At 38.8% G+C, this 22,387-nt stretch overlaps 1 protein-coding gene across 5 annotated transcripts in view; it reads left to right on the top strand.

Moving 5' to 3' along the window:
• Nucleotides 1-22,153, top strand: part of RALGAPB (Ral GTPase activating protein non-catalytic subunit beta) — an 83,421-nt gene extending 61,268 nt beyond the window's left edge. For all 5 annotated transcript variants that reach the window (XM_055346338.1, XM_055346314.1, XM_055346323.1 and 2 more), the window contains 7 exons: nucleotides 5,728-5,893; nucleotides 7,586-7,708; nucleotides 9,479-9,615; nucleotides 13,776-13,884; nucleotides 14,678-14,756; nucleotides 16,999-17,147; nucleotides 18,041-22,153. In XM_055346338.1, coding sequence (XP_055202313.1) covers nucleotides 5,728-5,893; nucleotides 7,586-7,708; nucleotides 9,479-9,615; nucleotides 13,776-13,884; nucleotides 14,678-14,756; nucleotides 16,999-17,147; nucleotides 18,041-18,234 — 957 coding nt within the window. In that variant the 3' untranslated portion in view covers nucleotides 18,235-22,153. The remainder of the gene's footprint in view (nucleotides 1-5,727; nucleotides 5,894-7,585; nucleotides 7,709-9,478; nucleotides 9,616-13,775; nucleotides 13,885-14,677; nucleotides 14,757-16,998; nucleotides 17,148-18,040) is intronic.
• The last annotated feature ends 234 nt before the right edge of the window (nucleotides 22,154-22,387 follow it).

The raw sequence follows: 22,387 nt of genomic DNA, 5'->3' as shown, positions 1-22,387 counted from the left end.
GGATAATGGGAAACTGAGAGTAAATGACAAAAGATTTAAAGCATCTGTTGGAAATGAATAGTTGAAACACGGAATAGGCAGGCACCTACCAATTTTTGACTAGGAAAGGGACGAAATTGTATTTATCAAATACAGTATTAGATGTGTAGGGCATTATGACTACATGATCTTGGAATTTTACTATAATCCGTGTAACACTGTTAGCTTATCAAATTGAAGATACTTTAATAAATTTATCAAAGTCACAAAATGTTTATTTTTATTATAAGCACTATTTCAAGTTATTAGTGAACTACTAGAAAACGAGAGTTCTAGAATTAGAGTGGTGAACAAGCTCTACAGGGTATCTAACCTCCCAAAACTACTGTCTAAGGGGGGGAAGACAGATGACTAAATAAACAAGAATTGTGAAGTATGTTAATTAGAAGCATGTTTTAGGAGCCATAAACAGGAAAACCTAACCTCGTTTGGAGTTTAGGAGGAAAAGACATTTTCCTGATATCTGCAGTTATGTTCGCAGTAGGTAAAAAGGTAGAAGCAGGTTGTTACTAACAAAGTAGTAGCATATGTAATGACCCTGGAGGTAAGAGAGAATTCCATCTTCACAAAATTCATTGTGGAGTGAGTATACTTGGAGCTTAGGAGGATATGGGCTTATGGTAGCTGGAGGTGAGACCAGTGGACTCCAGGTTTTTGAAAGAACCTCAGAATGGGGTAGATTTGCAGCGATTGGGGATTTGTTTGGAAGAAGTCTAATGCATGGTTCATATGACAATAATAGGGCCATTTTTATCCTTCCTGTAAAAGAAGACATAAACCATTGAAGTAGCTCTTAAACTAATTTAGTTACCTTAGCTCTTTAGGGACTGAGAGTGATTAGAACAATGCACATTCTCTGCAGCCTCCTGTAGAATGTCTGAGCCCCACCTGGCCTAACCACAGGGTGGCTTTAGATTAATTTCTAGCTGCCAGTCAGTGGCTTTGTAGGTTGAATTTGACTCATCTATTGCATCTTGACTAACTTTTCAGAAATTGTTTATTTAAAACTTTCACTCCTGAATAAAAATTTTAATTGGAAAAAAACTGGAAGTGGCTGTCAAATCAGTTTTCTGGCACTTACATGACTGTGAAGCGCTATGGGTGAACTACATATGTGTACTTCTAATGAGAAATGTTTAAGACATAATGGCCTGGCAATTTTTGCCCAGTGGATTGACAAGTAATAGAAGGAACACCCCATATTTTGGTTTGATCACACCTCTTGACATAGATCAGCATTGATGAACCACATCTGTGACTTGTGGACTCTGTCACTGTCTTTTGAGTGGGGGGAACTTTTAAAAGTAGTGATTCCAGGATATAAAATCAATGCACAGAAATCAGTTATATTCCTATACACTAACAATGAGACAGAAGAAAGAGAAATTAAGGAGTAGATTCCATTTACAATTGCACCGAAAACCGTAAGATACCCAGGAATAAACTTAACCAAAGAGTCAAAGGATCTGTACTTAGGAAACTATAGAGCACTCTTGAAGGAAATTGAGGAAGACACAAAGAATGGAAAAATGTTCCATTCTCATGGACTGGAAGAACAAATACTGTTAAAATGTCATGCTTCAAAAAAAAAAAAAAAAGTCATGCTTCCCAGAGCAGTCTATACATTCAAGTCTATACCATCAACTTTTTTCACAGAGCTAGAACAAATAATCTTAAAATTTGTATGGAACCAGAAAAGACCCCAAATAGTCAAAGGAATGTTGAAAAAGTAAACCAAAGCTGGTGGTATCACAATTCCGGACTTCAAGCTTTATCACAAAGCTGTAATCATCAAGACAATATGGTACTGGCACAAAAACAGATATAGATCAGTGGAAAAGAATAGAGAACCCAGAAATGGCCCCTCGACTCTGTGGTCAGCTAATCAACAAAGCAGGAAAGACTATCCAATGGACAAAAGACAGTCTTTTCAACAAATGGTTTTGGGAAAATTGGGCAGCCACATGCAGAAGAATGAACCTGGACCATCTCCTTACACCATATGTAAAAATAGCTGGATAAAAGATCTACATGTGAGACAGGAATCCATCAAAATCCTGGAGGAGAACAGAGGCAGCTACCTCTCTGAGCTCGGCTGCAGCAACTTCTTGCTAGACATGTCTCCAAAGGCAAGGGAAACAAAGGCAAAAATGAACTATTAGGACTTCATCAAAATCAAAAGCTTTTGTGCAGCAAAGGAAACATTTGACAAAACCAAAAGACGGCTGACAGAATGGGAGAAGGTATTTGCAAGTATCTTATAAGATAAAGGGCTACCAAAATCCATAAAGAACTTACCAAACTCAACACCCAAAGAACAAATAATTCAATCAAGAAATGGATAGAAGACCTGAACAGGACATTTCCCTAAAGAAGACATACAAATGGCCAACAGACACATGAAAAAATGCTCAACATCGCTCATCATCTGGGAACTACAGATCAAAATCACCATGAGATACCACCTCACACTAGTCAAAATGGCTTAAATTAACAAGTCAGGAAATGACAGATGTTAGCAAGGTTTCAGAGAAAGAGGAATCCTTCTACATTGTTGGTGGGAATGTAAGCTGGTGCAGCTGTTCTGGAAAACAGTATGGAGGTTCCTCAAAAAGTTGAAAATAGAGCTACCCTACCACCTGACAATTGCACTACTGGGTATTTACCCCAGAGATACAAATATAGTCATCTGAAGGGGCACCTGCATCCCCATATTAATAGCAAATTCTACGATAGCCAAACTATGGAAAGAACCCAGATGTCCGGGATCCCTGGGTGGCGCAGCGGTTTGGTGCCTGCATTTGGCCCAGGGCGCAATCCTGGAGACCCGGGATTGAATCCCACGTCAGGCTCCCGGTGCATGGAGCCTGCTTCTCCCTCTGCCTGTGTCTCTGCCTCTCTCTCTCTCTCTCTCTCTCTCTCTCTCTCTCTCTGACTATCATAAGTAAATAAAAATTAAAAAAAAATTAAAAAAAAAAGAACCCAGATGTCCATTGACAGATGAATGGATAAAGATGTGGTAGGTGTATACACATGCGCGCGCGCACACACACACACACACACACATACACATACACATACATATAGTGGAATACTACTTAGCCATAAAAAATGAACTCTTGCCTTTTGCTACAATATGGATGGAACTAGAGGGTATTATGCTAAGCAAAATAAGTCAATCAGAGAAAGACAGTTATGATTTCACTTAAACATGGAATTTAAGGAACAAAACAGAGGATCATAGGAGAAGAGAGGAAAAAATATAACAGGATGAAACCAGAGGACAAACCATAAGACTCTTAACCATAGGAAACAAACAGTGGCTGGAGGGAAGGGGGTAGGGAGATGGGGTAACTGGGTGATGGACGTTAAGGAGGATATGTGATGTAATGAGCACTGAGTGTTATATAAGACTGATGAATCACTGAACTCTACCTCTGAAACTAATAATATATATTAACTAATTGAATTTAAAATTTGAAAATACTGCAATCAATATAAATGTACAATCTCCCTAAAAGCCAATAAATTGACACCAGGTAAAAATAAAAAATAAAAATAGTGATTCTAGGATCCTACCTCTGCTGATGCTGTGTAGAAGTCAACAATGGTCTAAGAGAATCTCATGTGCACAAAATTGTACAGGTGACAGAATTATGTTGATCTGGTCCTACAGAATCCATGTCAGCTCACTCCTCTCTGAATTAAAGAATGCCTCAAAACAGGATTATAGGGGAAAAGAGTAAAAAATAAAACAAGACGAAATTAGGGAGACAAACCATGAGAGATTCTTAATCATAGGAAACAAACTGAGGGTTGCTGGAGGGGAAGGAGGTGGGAAGCTGGGGTAACTGGCTGATGGGCATTAAGGAAGGCATGTGGTGTAATAAGCACTGAGTATTATATAAGACTGATAAATCACTGACCTCTGCCTCCGAAACCAATAATACATTATATGTTCATTAATTAAATTTAAACAAATTTTAAAAATGTAAAAAAAAATTAAAAATACCTCATCTCTATATGCTGATTTTGAGTGCTATCAACAGTGATACCAATTGCAGTGTTGATAGGTGATCCTTGTACTCTTTGCCTTTGTGTTGTATGATTTGTTTATTTGTTTTATAGACCTAAGTTCATACTGCATACTTTTAATATTCTATTTTAGATATTAAATTATAGGTTGAATGATCTTAGATTAAGAACTATAGATCAAATACATCACTTAATTGTCATTTATGCTTATAAGGTAATAATGCTAATACAAAATTAAAATTAAATGTTTTGGGATCCCTGGGTGGCGCAGCGGTTTAGCGCCTGCCTTTGGCCCAGGGCGCGATCCTGGAGACCCGGGATCGAATCCCACGTCGGGCTCCCGGTGCATGGAGCCTGCTTCTCCCTCTGTCTGTGTCTCTGCCTCTCTCTCTCTCTCTCTCTCTCTGTGATTATCATAAATAAATTAAAAAAAAAATTAAAAAAAAATAAAATTAAATTAAATGTTTTATAATTACTAAGTAAAAAGTTTGATGAAATGTCCAAGAAAAAAATATTCCCTGGGTGATTTTGATACATGCCTTTTGATTTTGATAATTTGTAGAGGATTTCCCACTTTCCTGCCTTTAGCATAGAGTTTTCAACAGCAGCACTATTGCTCTTTTAGGCTAGCTAGATAATTCTTCGTTATGGAAGCTATCCTATAAAAAGGACATTTAGCAGCATCTTTGGCCTCTACTCACCAGATACCAGTAGCATCCCATAAGTTGTGATGACAAAAATGTCTTCAGACATTTCAGGTGCTTCCTGGAGGGGGAAATCACCCCTGTGAAAACAACACTTTTAGGGAGTTTTCTTTTTGAGGCCATTTGTAAAAAGCCCAGGTATTAAATCTGGTGTTTAGTGAGGAGCAGAGAACCTCTGATCACTTTATTTTATGCTAAAATGGCTGCATTCTCTTCTTTGGACTAAGAGGAGGATGTTTTCTCACTTGTTTGTTAATTATACCTAATTTTTATTGAACTTCTTTTTTTTTAATTTTTATTTATTTATGATAGTCACAGAGAGAGAGAGAGAGAGGCAGAGACACAGGCAGAGGGAGAAGCAGGCTCCATGCACCGGGAGCCCGACGTGGAATTCGATCCCGGGTCTCCAGGATCGTGCCCTGGGCCAAAGGCAGGCGCTAAACCGCTGCGCCACCCAGGGATCCCCTTTATTGAACTTCTTAAAAATAGATTTGTACCTTTTATATCCTTTGTCATTGGTGTGTAATAAAATAATCACATACCTGTGTAATGTGTCTCACTAAGCAGACAGTAAAGTCTGTGAAGATAGGGACATAGCAGTTTTATTTTACTTTTAGTAAACACATCTGGTTCAGTAATTGTTTTGCTAGAGAGGGAGCTAGAATTATCTCACTTAATCTTCGCAACCATTGTTACTATCTCTGCTTTAGAGATGAAGACACTGAAAGAGTGAGGTTAAGAAGCTTTCCCAAGACCCAGCCATTTGAACCCAAATCTGTCTAACTTCTATAGAAGCATCATTTTTAACTATAGAAATGTATTCCTAAGTTTATTCTGAGCTTAGGCTTGATTTGTCAGGTACTTCAAAGCTAACTGATTTTTATGGAGATTTATTTTGATATGCTCTTTTGTTTCCTTCATTATAGCTGATGATTGGTATGTATTTCAGATTTTAAAGAATGTGGAATCTTCCAGAAATGTTCAGCCACATTTCCTAGAATTTTTGCTCTCCCTTGGCTGGTCAGTAGATGTGGGCAGACACCCAGGTTGGACTGGGCATGTTTCTACCAGTTGGTCTATTAACAGTTGTGATGATGGTGAAGGACCTGAACAAGGTAAAACTCATAATGGTCATTGTTTTTTCTTGTTTTATTATTCTTAATTTCTGTCTCTTTAAGTTTGTAGTCTTATTTTACAAATAAACCAGAGGTATAAAGGATATGCACATGTTTCAATTTGATAAATGTATCATTGAATGCTTATGGTTGCAGTAACAGAAGACTTGACCCAAATTGGCTTATATTTTAAAAGTCATTTATTGTCTCATGTAGTAAATGAAAATTCTAGAGGTTAGTGTACATTTTTGTTGTAATTTGATCAACACCCTGTTCTCTTTCTCTGCAGTTTTCCTTTAGCTCTGCTGTCCATATGTTGGCTTTTTCCTTAGCCTGGCTTCTCTCATAGTACCAAAAGGCAGTTCCAGGCTTTATATTCACATGCCAACCCTCGCCTGAAGAGGAGAGATTAGCTGGGTGTCAGAACCTCCCTACTTCCAGTCCTGAGATATGCAGTGATTTGGCCACTCTAAACCTGTGGCCGTAGCAAGAGAGATGGAATGACTCTTAACCCTGGTAGAGAGATAAAGACAAGGTAGAGCCAGTGTGAAGGGTCAGTTCCACTCACAGTTCACATCTGCTACAGAGCAGAGGAGGGTGGAGTGGGTGTTGGGGCAGTAACCAAAGTGTCTATTACAGTAGACACAAAGTGCCTTCCCAGAGTCTAAACCAGGAGTTGGCAAACTATGCTGTTTTTGCAAATAAAGTTTGCCACATCCTCACCAACATTAGGTATCTTCCAATCTGCTAGGTGAGAAGTTTTCTGAATTAATTGATTAATTAAGATTTTTAATTTACTTATTCATGAGAGACAGAGAGAGAGGCAAAGATAGGTAGAGAGAGAAGCAGGCTCCATGCAGGGAGCCCAGTGTGGGACCTGATCCCCAGGACCCCATGATCACGCCCGGAGCCGAAGGCAGACACTCAACTGCTGAGCCACTCAGGCATCCCAAATTTTCTGTTTTTAATTATAACTGAGTTTCAGCATTTTTTCATTTTTTTTTAAATTTCTCTCCTGGGAATTACTTGTTCCATTTCCTCTTCCCAATTTTTTGTCAGGTTGTTGGTCTTTTATGCATTCCTGGTAGGACATTGTGTTCATTTTAATTGAGAAGTGTACTAGTTCTCAGGAATGTTACTTTTGTTAATTCATTCTTTTTGTTTGTTTGTTTGTTAATTCATTCTTTTTGGCTTAGAGCAGATACTACTATTCAATATACTGCCTGTACATTTTATGTTCTGTCACTGGCCACTGGGGAAGAAGCAGAGCTGAGGAGCAGTAGAGAGAGACCAAGGACAGAAATAACCTTGAAAGCAAGAGTGCAAAACACACAGACACCTGCTCTCTTTTTAGAGGTCTGTGGTGGTCATCTTCCTTTAGATTATTACCTCTTCCCGAAAAACTGCCTCATAATCTGCCTCATACAGATGAGTTCAAGTCTCTGCTTTTCAGAAGTAGCCTAATTTAGAGTAGTTTCAGAAACTGTAAAATTAAAATTTAATCATTTAAAGTTAGTGTAAAGACATTTAATGAACATTTATATTTTATTCTTCTTACATACTCATTGGTTCTTGCTGGAAACATATCTTCTGTTGATTATTACTTTATTAACCAATTAAAATTTCATGAAGCAGGATGAAACGGATTTTTCCCACCTTTTGGAGCAGTAATGTAGTGTTTCTCATTCCTAGATGAAGTGATTTCCTCTGAAGACATTGGGGCTAGCATTTTCAATGGACAGAAGAAGGTGCTGTATTATGCTGATGCCCTTACGGAAATAGCTTTTGTAGTTCCTTCTCCTGTGGAGTCTTTAAGTAAGCAATTTTTATATGGTGCTGTTTTCAAATCTGTTTTTATATTCACTGGTTTGTGCAGTATTTTTGCATTGGGAGAGATTTCTGAAGTCATCTAAGACACTGTTTAACTTCTAAGGTATGATAGCATTTAGATGATGCAAAGGTATAGGATATTAGCTCCTCTTAACTTTCTTAAGGACTTTTAAAGACAGATGGACCAAACCTCTTATAATTTTTTTTTTAAGATTTTATTTATTCATCAGAGACACACAGAGAGAAGCAGAGACATAGGCAGAAGGAGAAGCAGGCTCCCGATTGGGAGCCTGATGTGGAGCTTGATCCCCAGACCACACCCTGAGCAGAAGGCAGACGCCCAACCGCTGAGCCACCCAGACGTCCCTATAATAATCTTTAAGTAGAGAAGGAGAGGTCCACTTCAATCCATTTTTTGTCTTTCTTTAATTAATCAATGCATAGAAGGCTTGTTTTGCAGTGTATTCATTTCTTTCTCCATTTATGAATTAGCTCCCATCTACTTGCCTGCTTCCATGTGAGAGCCTTATCTGGAACTCTAGAGAATCCTACAATTGGAAGGCTCTCTGATAGCATCTGGCTGATCTGACACCAAGCAGGAGAAACTTCACAGCCTAGAAAAGGTGGTGAATTAAGCCAGTTCTTCCAAAGGATCAGGAGTGATTATTACTTCTCAGTCTGAACCCATAGTCTTATCTTGCCTCAAACCTTTGCTTCTTGCAAATTAAGCCCATTTCTTTGTGCCTGACCAGGCAGTACGTGAAAAACTTCACCTTCATTGAGATGGTCTGTAGAATGGGCTGCTATATATCACACTGTCATGGTCTCATCTTCAGGCTAATTACTTTTCTCATGCCCTTGCTCTGGCAGCCTTCTGACCTTTTTGTACTTGGGCCCTTGATTTCCCACACTAGGTCCCCCACCCCTGTCTTAGATTCTTGGGCCAGTTGTGTCCCTGGTAGGAGGGGCCTTTGATGGTCTAGGTCAGTATCCTTAGCAGCTCTTTGCCTTCACATCAAGGCTGTGATTTATTACCTTGATTCCAGAAGCAAGGCCCTATTTGTCCTCTGTGGGTTGAGTCCCTCCTTTGTGGTGTCTCTAGGCCAGCCTATTGGCACCAACAAAGCTAGAATCTTGTCCTTCTACTTTAGTTGCTACAGTTGGGTCTTTATCTCTTGTCATGAAATGTCCCGTGTGCCAGCTGTGCCCCTGCTCTGACTCAACCTCCTCCTGTTTCTTGAGATTTGTCTTTGTTTTTGTTTTTTCTGACTCTGTGTGCTTGTCTGTAACCAGATCACTTCTTAATCACAAGGACTAGGTCCTCTGTAGCTTTGGAATGCCCCAGTGCCACTTGGTACCACGCCACATGTTTGAATATGTAATCAAAATAATTAAGAGAATGACAGGTGGCTTATATTCTGCATCTGAAAGGTCTATAAATATTTTCTAGTCTTATCTCAGTTTTTCTGTAGTGCAGGAGCTGGCAAACTATGACACACAGGCCAAAATCAGAACACTAAGTACAGTTCTTACATTCTTAAGGTGTTATAAATAAAATACAAAAAATATGCATTAGAGACCTACATAGCCAGCAAAGCCTAAAATATTTACTGACCCATTATAGAAAAATTTTACCAACCTTTTGTCTAGAAGCAGTGCTTCTCCTAAGTGACTTAGGTTAAACTGTTAGCATAATTAGTTGAAACACTTCTCTAAAGAAGTAGTAAATATAATTTTTTTTTCTTTTCCCTATAGCCGATTCATTAGAAAGTAACATCTCGGACCAAGACAGTGATTCAAATATGGATCTTATGCCTGGAATTCTGAAACAGCCATCCCTGACACTTGAGCTTTTCCCTAATCACACAGACAATCTTAATTCCTCACAGCGGGTAAGTAACTTTGTTGATACAGTTCTAAAAATTTGTCATGAATTGGGGGTAATTATAGAATCATGCTTTATTTTTATTTATTTATTTCTTTTTTTTAGAATCATGCTTTAAATCAAGCTTTTAACTGTAACATAAAGAACAATGATAGCAGTACTGATTCATTAGTATCTTAAGTTTTGCCTTTGTCTTTGTTTTTGTTTTTTAGTATCTTAAGTTTTTTAAATCAAATTCTTACAATTTTCTTTTTTTCAGCTTGCAACAAATAGGTCATTCTAAGATAGCCTCTCATGTTTTCCTTGATTTAGCCATTCTGGTACCACGCTTAGGTCTCTCACCCATTCCTTCTCAGGCCTACACTTTTATTTGGTCCCTGAAATACACATTGAAGGTACAACAGTGATGGGCACCTGGTGGTGGCTTAGTCAGTTAAATGTCTGCCTTAGGCTCAGGTCATGATAATGATTAGGGTCCTGGGGTCAAGTCCTGCGTTGAGCTCCTTACTCAGCAGGGAGTCTGCGTCTCCCTCTCCCCCTCTCTCACTTGTGCATACATTCTCTCTCTCTCTCTTTCAGATTAATCTTTTTTAAAAAAATGGTAAACAGCAGCTATACAATTCCACGTCTTTAATCATGTAACATTCAACTTAAACAAGTCTGCTGTATACAAATGGTAGCACTTTGGAGACTAGCCCAGTATATGAATAGACACACTGAGTGAGGCACACAGCAGCCACCACAAGAAGGGAGTATTTTACTTTTATACTTTTTTTCTTGCCATATCAGTAGATATTATTTTTGTTTTGTCTTTATTTTTGTTTTCTCCTCATGTTAGCTCTTCCTTCCTACTGGAAAGTGGACAAGTGATAGCAAGAGTATAAGATCATTTCATAAATGTGGGAAGATTGATTTATAACACATAATAAGAAAGGCAAAAGAAGTGTAAACTTGATTGAACCGTTCTTTGATTTTATAGGGTTTTTAATTTGGCTCTTCAACAGTGAAAGTTGTTTTTAACATAATACAGTTGACTCTTGAACAATAGGGGTTTAAATTGCGTAGGTTCATGGGATCCCTGGGTGGCTCAGCAGTTTAGTGCCTGCCTTCAGCCCAGGGCGTGATCGTGGAGTCCTGGGATTGAGTTCTGCATTGGGCTCCTTGCATGGAGCCTGCTTCTCCCTCTGCCTGTATCTCTCTGACTCTCTCTCTGTCTGTGTCTCTCATGAATAAATAATAAAATAAAATAAAATAAATTGCGTAGGTCCAGACATCTGTGTTTTTACAATAAATACAGTACAGTAAATGTATTTTCCTTATGTTTTTCTTAAATATTTTCTTTTCTCTAGCTTTACAGCACATAATACATCTAATATATAAAATATTTGTTAATCGACTATATTATTGATAAGACTTCTTTCTGGTCAACAATAAGCTGGATCTACACCTCCAGCCCCTGCATTGTTCAAGGATCAACACACATACACACACACACACACACACACACACACACACACACACATTTATACATATATGTATATATGCACTTGAGGGAGAATACAGAAGTATTCACCTTTAAAATTAATATAGTAAAAGTAGAAAAGTAGTTGTTTAAGACTTTCTGAAGTAACTGATTTTGAAAATCAGAAGCTGCTATATTTAGAAGGTTTCATAGAATATAGTTTGGAGATGAACATGTCTATGTAGGGTGGTAATGTAGGATTTCAGCCAGATCTAATGTGCAGTGATTGGTGGGCCTTGTACTCCTTTTCTGAATGTCAGTATGGTTATTCCTTAAAATCCAAAATCTTTAAAGCACTGTATTTTTATTATTTATACTTTGTAGACTGCTACTAACCTTTAAAATAAATGTACTTGGGGATCCCTGGGTGGCGCAGCGGTTTGGCGCCTGCCTTTGGCCCAGGGCGCGATCCTGGAGACCCAGGATCGAGTCCCACGTCGGGCTCCCGGTGCATGGAGCCTGTTTCTCCCTCTGCCTATGTCTCTGCCTCTCTCTCTCTCTCTCTCTCTCTCTGTATGACTATCATAAATAAATAAAAATTTAAAAAAATAAAATAAACGTACTTTATCAGCAAAAATGAGTTTACTCAATAGCAGAGAATTGCAACTGGGGACATACAAGCTGTGGCAAAACTATTGACAAGTCTTGCAAACAAAGGAGAGGAACATCGTTTTATGAAGAAGGAGGAAGAAGTTGGGAGGGTTTGTTCTGAGTGAAAGTCATTGGAGGAAAGCAAGAGTTCAGGATGGGAATGACCAAGGTCTCTCATTGACTGAGTTGCAGAAGATTCCATGTACATCTTTTCCTGGTGGGGCTATAATTGATGGTTCTTTCCTGTTGATGATTCTTCTGTTAGGGTCTGTAATTGACAGTTCTTCACGTAATTGCCATTGGGTGGTACAGCTCCTTTTTCTAGCCTACCTACTCCATTTTAGTGAGGTTTCCCTTTACTGATTTCCACACTACTAACTAAAAAAAAAAAAAAAAAGAAAAGAAAAGAAAAGAAAAAAACATCTCAATAGATACAGAAAAAACAGTTGACATAAAACTCAACATTCATTCATGACAAATATTTTCAGCAAACTATCAATAGAAGAGAACTTTCTCAACCTGAGACCGAGCTCTACTAGAAGCCTAGAGCTAACATTATACTATATAGTATTGTTGACTGCTTTCCCCCTGAATGGAAGACAAAGCAAGGATGTCTGCTCTCACCACTTATATTGGACATGGAGTCCTATACAGGGAAATATGACAAGAAAAAGAATTGATGCATAAGGATCAGAAAGGAGAAGTAATACTGTATGGATTTGCAGATGACATGATCTCTTGCTAGAGATCTCCCCAGAACTCTTGCCCCAATATGATTTGCTCCTTTGTGTGTGGGCAGAACCCGTGAACACGATTTATCCTGTGCTTATATGTTACATTATACAGCTAAAGGGATTCTGTGGATATAATTATTAAAGTTACTTTGATTTAATAAAAAGGAGATTACCCAGGTATGCCTGACCTAAGAAGCCCTTTATATTTAGGGCTGAAGTTGGAGATTCAAAGCTGATTAGGAGCCATGCTAAGAAAATGGTCTCTGAGTGTGACTGGTGTCTGCCACCAGTTTGGGGAAGATCTTTTAGTCACAGTCTTTTTCTGTGACTGTCAGAACACAAATAGAATTGGAAACAAGAATCTAAGGGAATTGCCATGGTCTCTGGTCATCTGCTAAACACAGGTATATTTCTGTGCTAATAAGGCAGTTTTGTTTTTAAAATTCAGCTTTGTTTAGGACTTTTGCATAAACTCATTCCTGCTGCATGCCCTCAAAGTGGTGAGGCTCAGAGTGCTGAAGGGGAGCCACAGAGTCCTGCTAGCTCTTCAGAGAGACTTCAAGCCAATTGGTGGGCAGGGAAACCAGAAACACTGTGTTAGTAAAGAGATAAGCAACTCTTTTTTTCTTTCTGTTGACAAAAAAAAGTGACTTTTTAGGCCTAGATTGTAGTAGGAAATTTCTGGCCTAGAAATGAGAACTAGAAGGAACTCGCTGATGGGACATTTTAGAGGTTAAGATCCCCAGGCAAACCAGTAACGTTGTGATGAAGAAAGCATTCTGCTTGCTGGCCAGAGATAGACTCAAATCCTTTGATCTCACTTGATCTCATTAAGACATTGTCCATAAATTTTTTAAAAGATTTTGTTTATTCATTTATTTTAGAGAGAGAGTGTGCACACACAAGTGGGTAGAGGGGCAAAAGGAGAGGGAGAAAATCTCCAGCAAAAATAGGGCTCGAACCCACAAACCGAAGGTCAGGACCTGAGCCGAAACCAAGAATCAGATGCCCAACCAACTGAACCACACAGGCACCCTTCCCACAAATTTTATTTTTATTAATGGAAATTATAATTGGTCAGTATTCCTTATTTTCCTTTCGGAATTTAAGACCTTTCATTTCTTTGTTCTAGTTTGAGACTTGATAAACAGAGGAGTCAAAGAGCTTTTTTGCAAATATATTTCACTTTTTTCCTGAAGTGATATCCCATGGCCTGATACATCACTGGACAACTTGAATATATGGTTGGGTAGTTTTATTAAGCCACTTCTTTTTTTCCCCTCCCTCTTCTTCTTTTCTGATTTTCTCTACCTCATATAGCTTAGTCCCAGTTCCAGAATGAAGAAGCTGCCTCAGGGTCGCCCTGTGCCTCCCCTTGGACCTGAGACAAGAGTTTCTGTAGTCTGGGTGGAACGCTATGATGATATAGGTACTGTGTAAAGACTTTGTCCATTATAGAATGACAATGACTTGCTGAATATGTGGGGAGAGGCAGCACAGATGTGGTATGGCGACCAGAAGCTGGGGTTGGAGTTCAGCAAGCCTGGGTTGGCATCCTGGCTCTGCCCCTCACTCAATTTCTTTAAGCCTTAAATTACTCATCTATTAAATAGAGACACTCATGGCACCTCCTGCTTGTGATGATTTGATGAGACTAGTGGATGTAAGTGGATATAAAACTTTTAGCTATTCTTGATATCACAGTGAATAGCTTGTTGCCAGTTGGTCCCTCTCCATGTAGCTCCTGGTCTTCCCAGGTCTTCTGGAAAGGGGAAGAGGGAACACTTCCCTCACCTCTGCATGAACCCTACTGTCTAGTTCTGGTATAAAGATTAATTTGTCTTTAGGAATTCTGCTATGGATAAATTTCTCGTGATTTTTATGTAAGCAACATAAGAGCATTAGAAGTGTATACTTAACCTAAAAATCACATCCAAGTCAGGGTTTTTGGACAAGTGTGATTGTTGCTTTCCAACCAAGCCCTCAAAGGCCACAGATCATGTTCTATAAAAACTCAGCTTTAGATGAACTTAGCTAAAATATGTCTTGAGGGAGATTTCTTCTTGGTGAGGAATGGTTAGGATTATGTATTTTAAGGATACCGTAATCCATATATTTATTGCACCCTTATATAAAGAGATTAGGAAGTTAGATTTCATACTATTTATTTTACAAATATGAGGGAGATATGAATTGTTACTGTTATTGTTACTTTCTTCCAGAGAACTTTCCCCTCTCAGACCTGCTGACAGAGATCAGTACTGGTGTGGAAACTACTGCAAACAGCAGCACTTCTCTGAGGTACACTCTTTGTTTGCCTGAGGCTGATCAGCATGTCTTTAAGCATGGAGAAACCTATTTGTTACAATGTGCCAGTTGTGGTTACATAAAGAAAGACATAAGGAAACAAAAGGGATGAAGGAAATAGGAAATAAACATGGGGGGAAAAAATCAAAGAAGTTGGTAGATACATGCACAAGGTGATAAATTAGCAAGTATTTTTAAATGGCATCATTACTGTTGTACATTTATCTGCAGCAGAGAGAAAAATGAATAAGTGTAAGCAGGTAAATGTTAACCATAGTAACAGCAATATTAGAAGTTAATAGAGTTAAATTGGTCAAAACATTCTGGATAATTGAAATATCCTAGTTAAATGAGCTATTTAATGGAAAATATTTCTAGATAAAATGTAATACTAACTATATTATAGTGGTATGATTCCTATTTTAGCTGCCCATGCAAAAATAGGATAGAAGAAGAGAATAGTTGGATTCAGATTAGTAACAATGTATCTCTTTAGGCTTTATAGTTTAAAGGCTTTTTGCTTGTTTGCTTTTAGTTTAAACAAATATTTTAAAACAACCCAAGAGAGGTACCATTATCATCTCTGTTTTACAAATGGAATGAAATAGGCTCATAGAGATTATTCTTCAGTATCACACATTCAGTAAATGAAAGAGAAAGTGATCTGAACTCACTCAGGCTTTTGACCCCAGATGCCAACCTTACTTTGTACAGCAGAGAGCTACCTTTGATACCAAGCTACATGATCTGATTTGTATTGCATATAAGATGAATTTGTTCTTAACATCATTAGATTATTGTCATAGAATTGAAGTAAAGATGGTTTATTTTAACAACATATTTTTAAATTTCCCGAAAAGGAGAAGTCATTCTTAAAATTTAGGTGTTTTTTTCTGCTGAAGTATTTTAAAGCAAGTTACAGGAGATCCTAACATTTTAAATATTAGTCTGCATTTCTGAAAAGTAAAAACACTTTTCAGATAGACAAAGATAACATTATCACAGTAGTAAAATTAGTAAGCATTCCTTAATTCTATCTAGTAACCAGTTTATATTAGAATTTCTCCATTTTTCCTAAAATACCCTTTAGAGTTGGTTTGTTCAAACCAGAATCCACTCCATCTGATGTTAATATGGCTTCAGTCTCTTTCACCCCAGAACAGGTCTTTTTTGTCTTTTTTTTTGTCCATAATGCTGACTTGCTGAAGAGACTAGAGTAATTCTTGAGGTAGACTTCTTCAGAACTAGTTTGGAAGAAAACTTTGAAGTGTCTTGTGTTGGTGGTAGTGGTGTTACTGTTTCAGTCTTTTTAGGTCAAAAGTTATAATAATATGACTAGCCTGTAAAAATCGTATTTTGTTGGTAGACTGGCAAAAAATCAAGAATTTGTCTTAGTGACAAAATTAAAAGACTGACTTTTATACAACATACTGAAAATTGACTCAATGTTGCTTTGGCCAGAATCACTTTACCTATATAGAACAGAAGCATTGTATTGAAAGCAAAAAACAAGAAATGGCAACATGTAGCAAGTATCGCAGAGTAATAACATGGGTACCTCTACCTGCAGTGACATATCTCTGAGCATGATGTGTGTCTCAGTCTTCTAAAGGTACAGTTTTGACATCAGTACCCATTACCTACTCAGAGGCTTTGGCCCTGCCAAGATGTAGCCATTTATTACCTCTGCTAAGGAGGACACTTTCAGCTGGCTCAGACTAATGGGCCTAACTTCCTCCCCCAACCCCTGAACAAAAATTACATTAGAGATTCCCATAATGGGGCCTAAACTATATTCCCACTTGTGCTCTGAGATTCCATTGTTGGCTCTGGTGGAATTCCCTATACCCTGGCCACTGCCACTTTGGTTCCCTATAAGGAGGAACTCTGTGAAAGTCCCATAGCTGGTTGCTAGATTCATAGCTCCCAGACAGATTCCTCTGTGTTTCCTTCCACCCTGTGTCCCTAGTGGCTTTAAAACACATTTTTTTAGCCCCTTTCTTGTCAGTTTGGAAAGCCTAGCAGCAGTGATGGACATTTAGGGCTAAGTGTTGGTAGAGGTGGGAGTGGGAATGCAGCAACATGGACTCCCAGAAGGAAGATTCTGAGCAGACTGTGACACATTGGCTCTTACAGACTACATCAGGCTTGGCATCAAGCGTCCTTAATTTTCTTACATGGTATGTGGGGGACTTAAGCTTTTATATGTCTGGGTGAAAAGTTTTCTTTTCTTAAGATCTACCACTCTTGAAAAAGAAGTTCCTGTCATCTTTATCCACCCTTTAAACACTGGATTATTCCGGATAAAAATTCAAGGAGCCACTGGAAAATTTAACATGGTCATCCCGCTCGTGGATGGGATGATTGTCAGCAGACGAGCACTTGGTAAGGTCTTCATATATTGCTGAAGAGTTAAGATATCTCTGTTTTTTATTTACTTGTTTGTTTATTTAAACATTTTTATGAACCAAGAAGAAGTAGAAATAAGGAAATGGTGATATTAATAGACACTACATATAGAAAATGCTATAGTTCTTGTTAAATAAGAAGCATATTTTATGAGACAGACGCCTGGGTGGCTCAGCGGTTGAGCGTCTGCCTTTGGCTCAGGGCATGATCCTGGAGATCCCAGGATCGAGTACTGCATTGGGCTCCCTGCATGGAGCCTGCTTCTCCCTCTGCCTGTGTCTCTGCCTCTCTCTCTATGTCTCTCATGAATAAATAAATAAAATCTTTAAAAAACAAATCATATTTTATTCTAACTTGCTTTATCTACTTAAGTACAAATATAACTACGATTCGCAAACTTCCAGGCCTGGAAAATGCAGATAGCTGTTTATAATCCAGGGCAATTAGAAATGGGTTGTCAGAACAGACTTTTGCTTGTTTTTCCTTGTCATTGTGTATTTCTTGCAGTCTTGTTATAGTGTTGTCCTTCTCTCTGGAGATGGGGAGTTTTGCAAATGGAATGAAATAGGTTTGACCTTGAAGAGGAGAGTAGTTCACTTGAAAACTGATAGTTCGGGCAGCCTGGGTGGCTCAGCGGTTTAGTGCTGCCTTCAGCCCAGGAGGTGATCCTGGAGACCCGGGATCAAGTCCCATGTCGGGCTCCCTGCATGGAGCCTGCTTCTCCCTCTGCCTGTGTGTGTGTGTCTGTCTGTCTGTCTCTCTCTGTGTGTCTCTCACGAATAAATAAGGTCTTTAAAAAAAAAAAGCGACTGATAGTTCACCTAGATGGTTAGTTATTCATGTTGATTTTAATACCCTCTGTTTTCAAGGTTTTCTGGTGAGGCAGACTGTAATTAATATTTGTAGAAGAAAGAGACTGGAGAGTGACTCCTACAGTCCACCACATGTCCGCCGGAAACAGAAAATCACCGACATCGTCAACAAGTACCGGAACAAGCAGTTGGAGCCAGAGTTTTATACTTCACTTTTCCAGGAGGTTGGACTCAAGAACTGCTCTTCTTAGACACTGTCTGTCTAGGACTATTGTACTCCAGTTTGGGGCTATGATATCAGAGCAAAACAGTTTGATAGGTGATCACTGTAAAAAAGACAAACAAATCACTCCCCAAGAACTTACTGTTTAATCACCAGAATAGAAGAAACACATTATAAACCCATTTGATAGAAGACTTTCGGCTTTCTAGTGAAATGGGCTCCCAGACACAATCATATTCCTGCTGGTAATGATGATATACATTTTAGCCATAAACTTTCTTTTAAAAGTGACAATTTTAGTTAAATATAAGCCTTTTGAGGAGAAAGGCTTTATGCATCTCAGTTAAACACGTGCATTGGTAGTATCAAATTTGCAAATTAGAAGTTGAAGATAGTTTTATACTTCACTTTTTAGGAGGTTATGTTCAGAATTAAAATCTGTCTCAGAATCTTCCAGGACATTTAAAGATTCATACTGATGATAGCATGGAGGAGAAGGAAAGAAATCTCAGCTTTCTGCTCACTTGTAAGTCCATTTGTCGTCGAACTGTCCAACTGACAGAAACAAACATATATGTGTTTTGTTTAGATAAGAAGCCTGACATTAAAATATTTCATGTTTCCTCTCCACATTTCACAAAGTTATCATCCTCATTACTGCACAGATCTATCTGAAGGCCTCAGTTTCTGGGCAACCCAGGAGCAGATCTAAAATGGAGGCTCGGCCCGGTCCTTTTACGGTGACACAGGTGGCGTTTGTGGGTTAGCAGTTGTAAGACGACAGCAGTGATGCCTCCACTCTCTCCTTTGCTGTGTGGCTTGGGGACATGATGATAGGTTAAACGTTCATAATTCCTTGGTAATTTCTTGGTTAAATTTTGAGAAATGTAGACTCACAGCAAGGGTTGAAAATTATTTGGTTTCATCCATTGTATCTTAGTTTAGGACCAAGCAGGAAACTGCAGTAGTTTATGAAGGATTCTAATTTGGGGTTCAGGAAATAGCCTCTCAATGCTACTAATTCAGATCTCTCTCAGAGAGCTACTGGATTTTATCATAATTGACAAACGTTAGTGACCACCCCTCGGGTGGCTACTGTTAAAAATGGCTGTTGTCATGTTTTTTGGACTTTTCAGCTGAAGGCACAACAAAATCCCTGCCCGGGTTTTGGAAATACTTCTGTTACCTCGCTGCTACTTTTCTGCCAGGGATATATGTTTTGAGGTGGCCAGACCCAGAACAACCTTCCAAGGATTCCTGTTACAGTGCTAAGAGTATACACTGCTCATTTCTCCTATTCTTATATGCGTTCTTCTTTATTAAGATTATTTTATGTTAAGAAAGTAAGTGACATCTGAAGTCCAAAGAGGAGTGCTCACAGCTGTGTTAGGGGTGGTCTCCCTATGTGAACTCTGTTGTCAATAGATAGGGCTGCAATGGTGTGTTTCATTTGACGTTTGGGGATTTTAACATTAGAGGGTGGGGGATAATGTAGGGCCTAGCTCCCTGTGCAGATATTTCTGTTCCAAAAGTATGTATTTTGTCATCTGTGAGCAAGAAATGTGGGTATTATAGCACCTCTTGGTTTTAAGTTTGCTGTACCCTTTTCATCATGTTTGTTTTAAGCTCAGGTAAAGGTTACCTCCTCCTTCTAAGACTCCAGTTTCCATTCAGGGTATGATATTATTGAGTAATTGATTTTCTTTTTACTCTGGGCAATAAATCAATGTTTCCATATGGTAGCATGGAGGCAGGGGGTATATGATAAAGAGGAGCAAACGCTACCCTAAAAATGTTTTTACTAATTCAGCAGGTGTAAGGTGAAGTTTAACAACTTTCATGGAAATTCCAGATTGACATTTCAAGAAAAAAATGGTCCCTTTTTATAGTGGAAATGAACAAAGAAGGCTTAAATTGATATGCAACTTACAACATTCCAGAGGTTAAAAATAACTGATGTAGGTGTATTTCCTCGGTGTGATTCTTCGGATAGAACTTTTACCTTTAGCATAATTTTACTGTCAGCAAAATGTACTGTGATGTGCGTGTTGAAGGTAGGCCTCCTGACCCTTCAGTTTGCTCTAATTTCTGGCAACTCTTTGTAATTCTCATAACTGATGAGTGAATAACCATGTTGAATGCAGTTTGTAATCTAGAAGCCTGTGCTCTCCCAGGGAAAGAGGGATCGATTCAGAGCTGTGCAGCCCCTGGAGGCACGAGACCCCAGTGTGTACAGTACAAACAGAGTATAGGGTACATATACCTCGTGAGGTGCTCTTTCCTTCTACTCAAAATAACATTCACCTATGGAGGGAGTGCAGTAAGAACCCTTGGAAACTTTCACTAGTATGGGTTTGAGTATATGGTCACTAAGTTCACCCAACTGCCTTTGTTAAAAATCATGTTGAGTAGAATAATGCCAGAGGAGCATATTTAGTCCCTAGTTACAACCTTTAGTAGTCCACTTGATAAATTTGCTAGCATGTATTCATAACCTTTGAAGGGAAGCCAGGACCATTTTGGTCTGTGGCTTTTAAACATTGTCGTTGCTGCATGTGACAGGAGTATCGGGATGGATGAGTGTGGCATTTGGTGACAGGGAAAGCATACCCAAGGGACAGAGGCAGGTAGCCACTCAGAGTCCTTTTTACCATTTGGGAGATGGGGGCTTTCTTCCTCCTTTCTGGTTGGGAGCACTGATGACAATGAGGAGGCTTTGCCCTTTCTTGGTCAGCCAGCTCCCACTTGTGTTCTGTGCTTCCTCCTAAGACCTCCTCCTGCCTAGCATTGGCCCTCTGAAAGGAATAGTTATATGTCCAGTTCACCCCCTCCTGCCCTGGCCATACACCCATGCACATGCATGCTGTCCTCCATTTCCAGGTCCTCGATTTCAGGGCAGCCCATTCTCCTCTGGACTTACTTCTAAATACAAAAGACCTACATCTTTGGCCAGTAATGTCAGTTGCCCACAGGTTGTGTGTATGAGGCCTTTATTAATGGTTACTTTCTACATACTGTGGGGAAGCATTTGTCAGGCTCTGCAGAGTGATTATCAGGGTATAGACGGTCTTTGGGAACATTTATTTCCATTGGAAGGTGGAACTTTACCCAAAGTGGGAATCAGTTTTGCTCAAAGACATGTTTTGTGGTAGATAGTAAAGATGTGTTAGGGGTAATTTGACACTCCTGCTGGCAATGTTTCTCCATTCAGCATTTTAAAACCCATTCAGGTTATATCTTCCTAAAAAGAATTGATTTCTGTGTTTACATGAAACAGTTAAGTTAAATTCGATGGTCTGTTTTAAGGATTTCCATGACAGCCTCTTTTCCTGAGACGGAGAGATTGGAGGTAATCCACTCACTCAGTGTGGAATCAAACTGTGGGTTCTCAGTAGCTGAAGAAGCCATGTACTGTATAGTGTTTTTCTCAGAGTTTCAACTCATGTTCTTCAGATGCTTTTCTTTTTTTTAATGGTGAGGGAAAAGGTGTAATTTGGGATTCCACAGTGCCTTGCATATAGTAGGCGCCCAATAAATATTTGTTGAAGCAAACCAAGTTTCCCAAGTCCTTGCCTCTTGCAGTGACCAAGAACATCTTTCTCCTCTGAAGGGCTTGGCAGTTGTGGCTAAAAAATAAGCAGTATCATTATTTGCTTGAAATCATATATACAATTTGTATGAATTTCGGTATGTTGCCAAGACATGATCTTTTTCTTATTGTATTTTCTGTAAATATTTCTGGCACTGAACTGTAAAGTAAAGGGGAAGTGTAAATACGAAGGTGTACTCGTGTCCCCTCGCCTCCTGTGTTTTCTCTTCATTGGTTAGGGGGAAAGGCCCAGAGGCTTGTTTGTATTTATGCCGATCCTTTGTCCAGAAGAAGCCCATGGAATATTGAATGTAATACATTTAGTCAATTAAATTTTAAGGAGATTCTTATCTAATAATGTTGTGTGTACTTTTGGTTACAGGCGGGGTTTGATTCCTGCACGGGTATTTCTGATTTACTCTTTCCAGGGCATGTGTACTCTGCTTTTCCTCACCTTCATAATTTAGATCCGTGGGTTTTCTTGCTGGTTTTGTAGAGTTTCATGGAATATTCAAAATGAGATTGACTTTTAAAAATAATTTTTAACTGAATTGACATACAGCATTGTGTTAGTTTCAGGGTACAACATAGA

The sequence above is a fragment of the Nyctereutes procyonoides genome, unplaced genomic scaffold, assembly GCF_905146905.1.
Source record: "Nyctereutes procyonoides isolate TBG_1078 unplaced genomic scaffold, NYPRO_anot_genome, whole genome shotgun sequence".
Classification (NCBI taxonomy): Eukaryota; Metazoa; Chordata; class Mammalia; order Carnivora; family Canidae; genus Nyctereutes; species Nyctereutes procyonoides.
The sequence above is the reverse complement of the archived record's forward strand: the minus strand, read 5'-3'. Positions and strand labels throughout refer to the sequence as shown.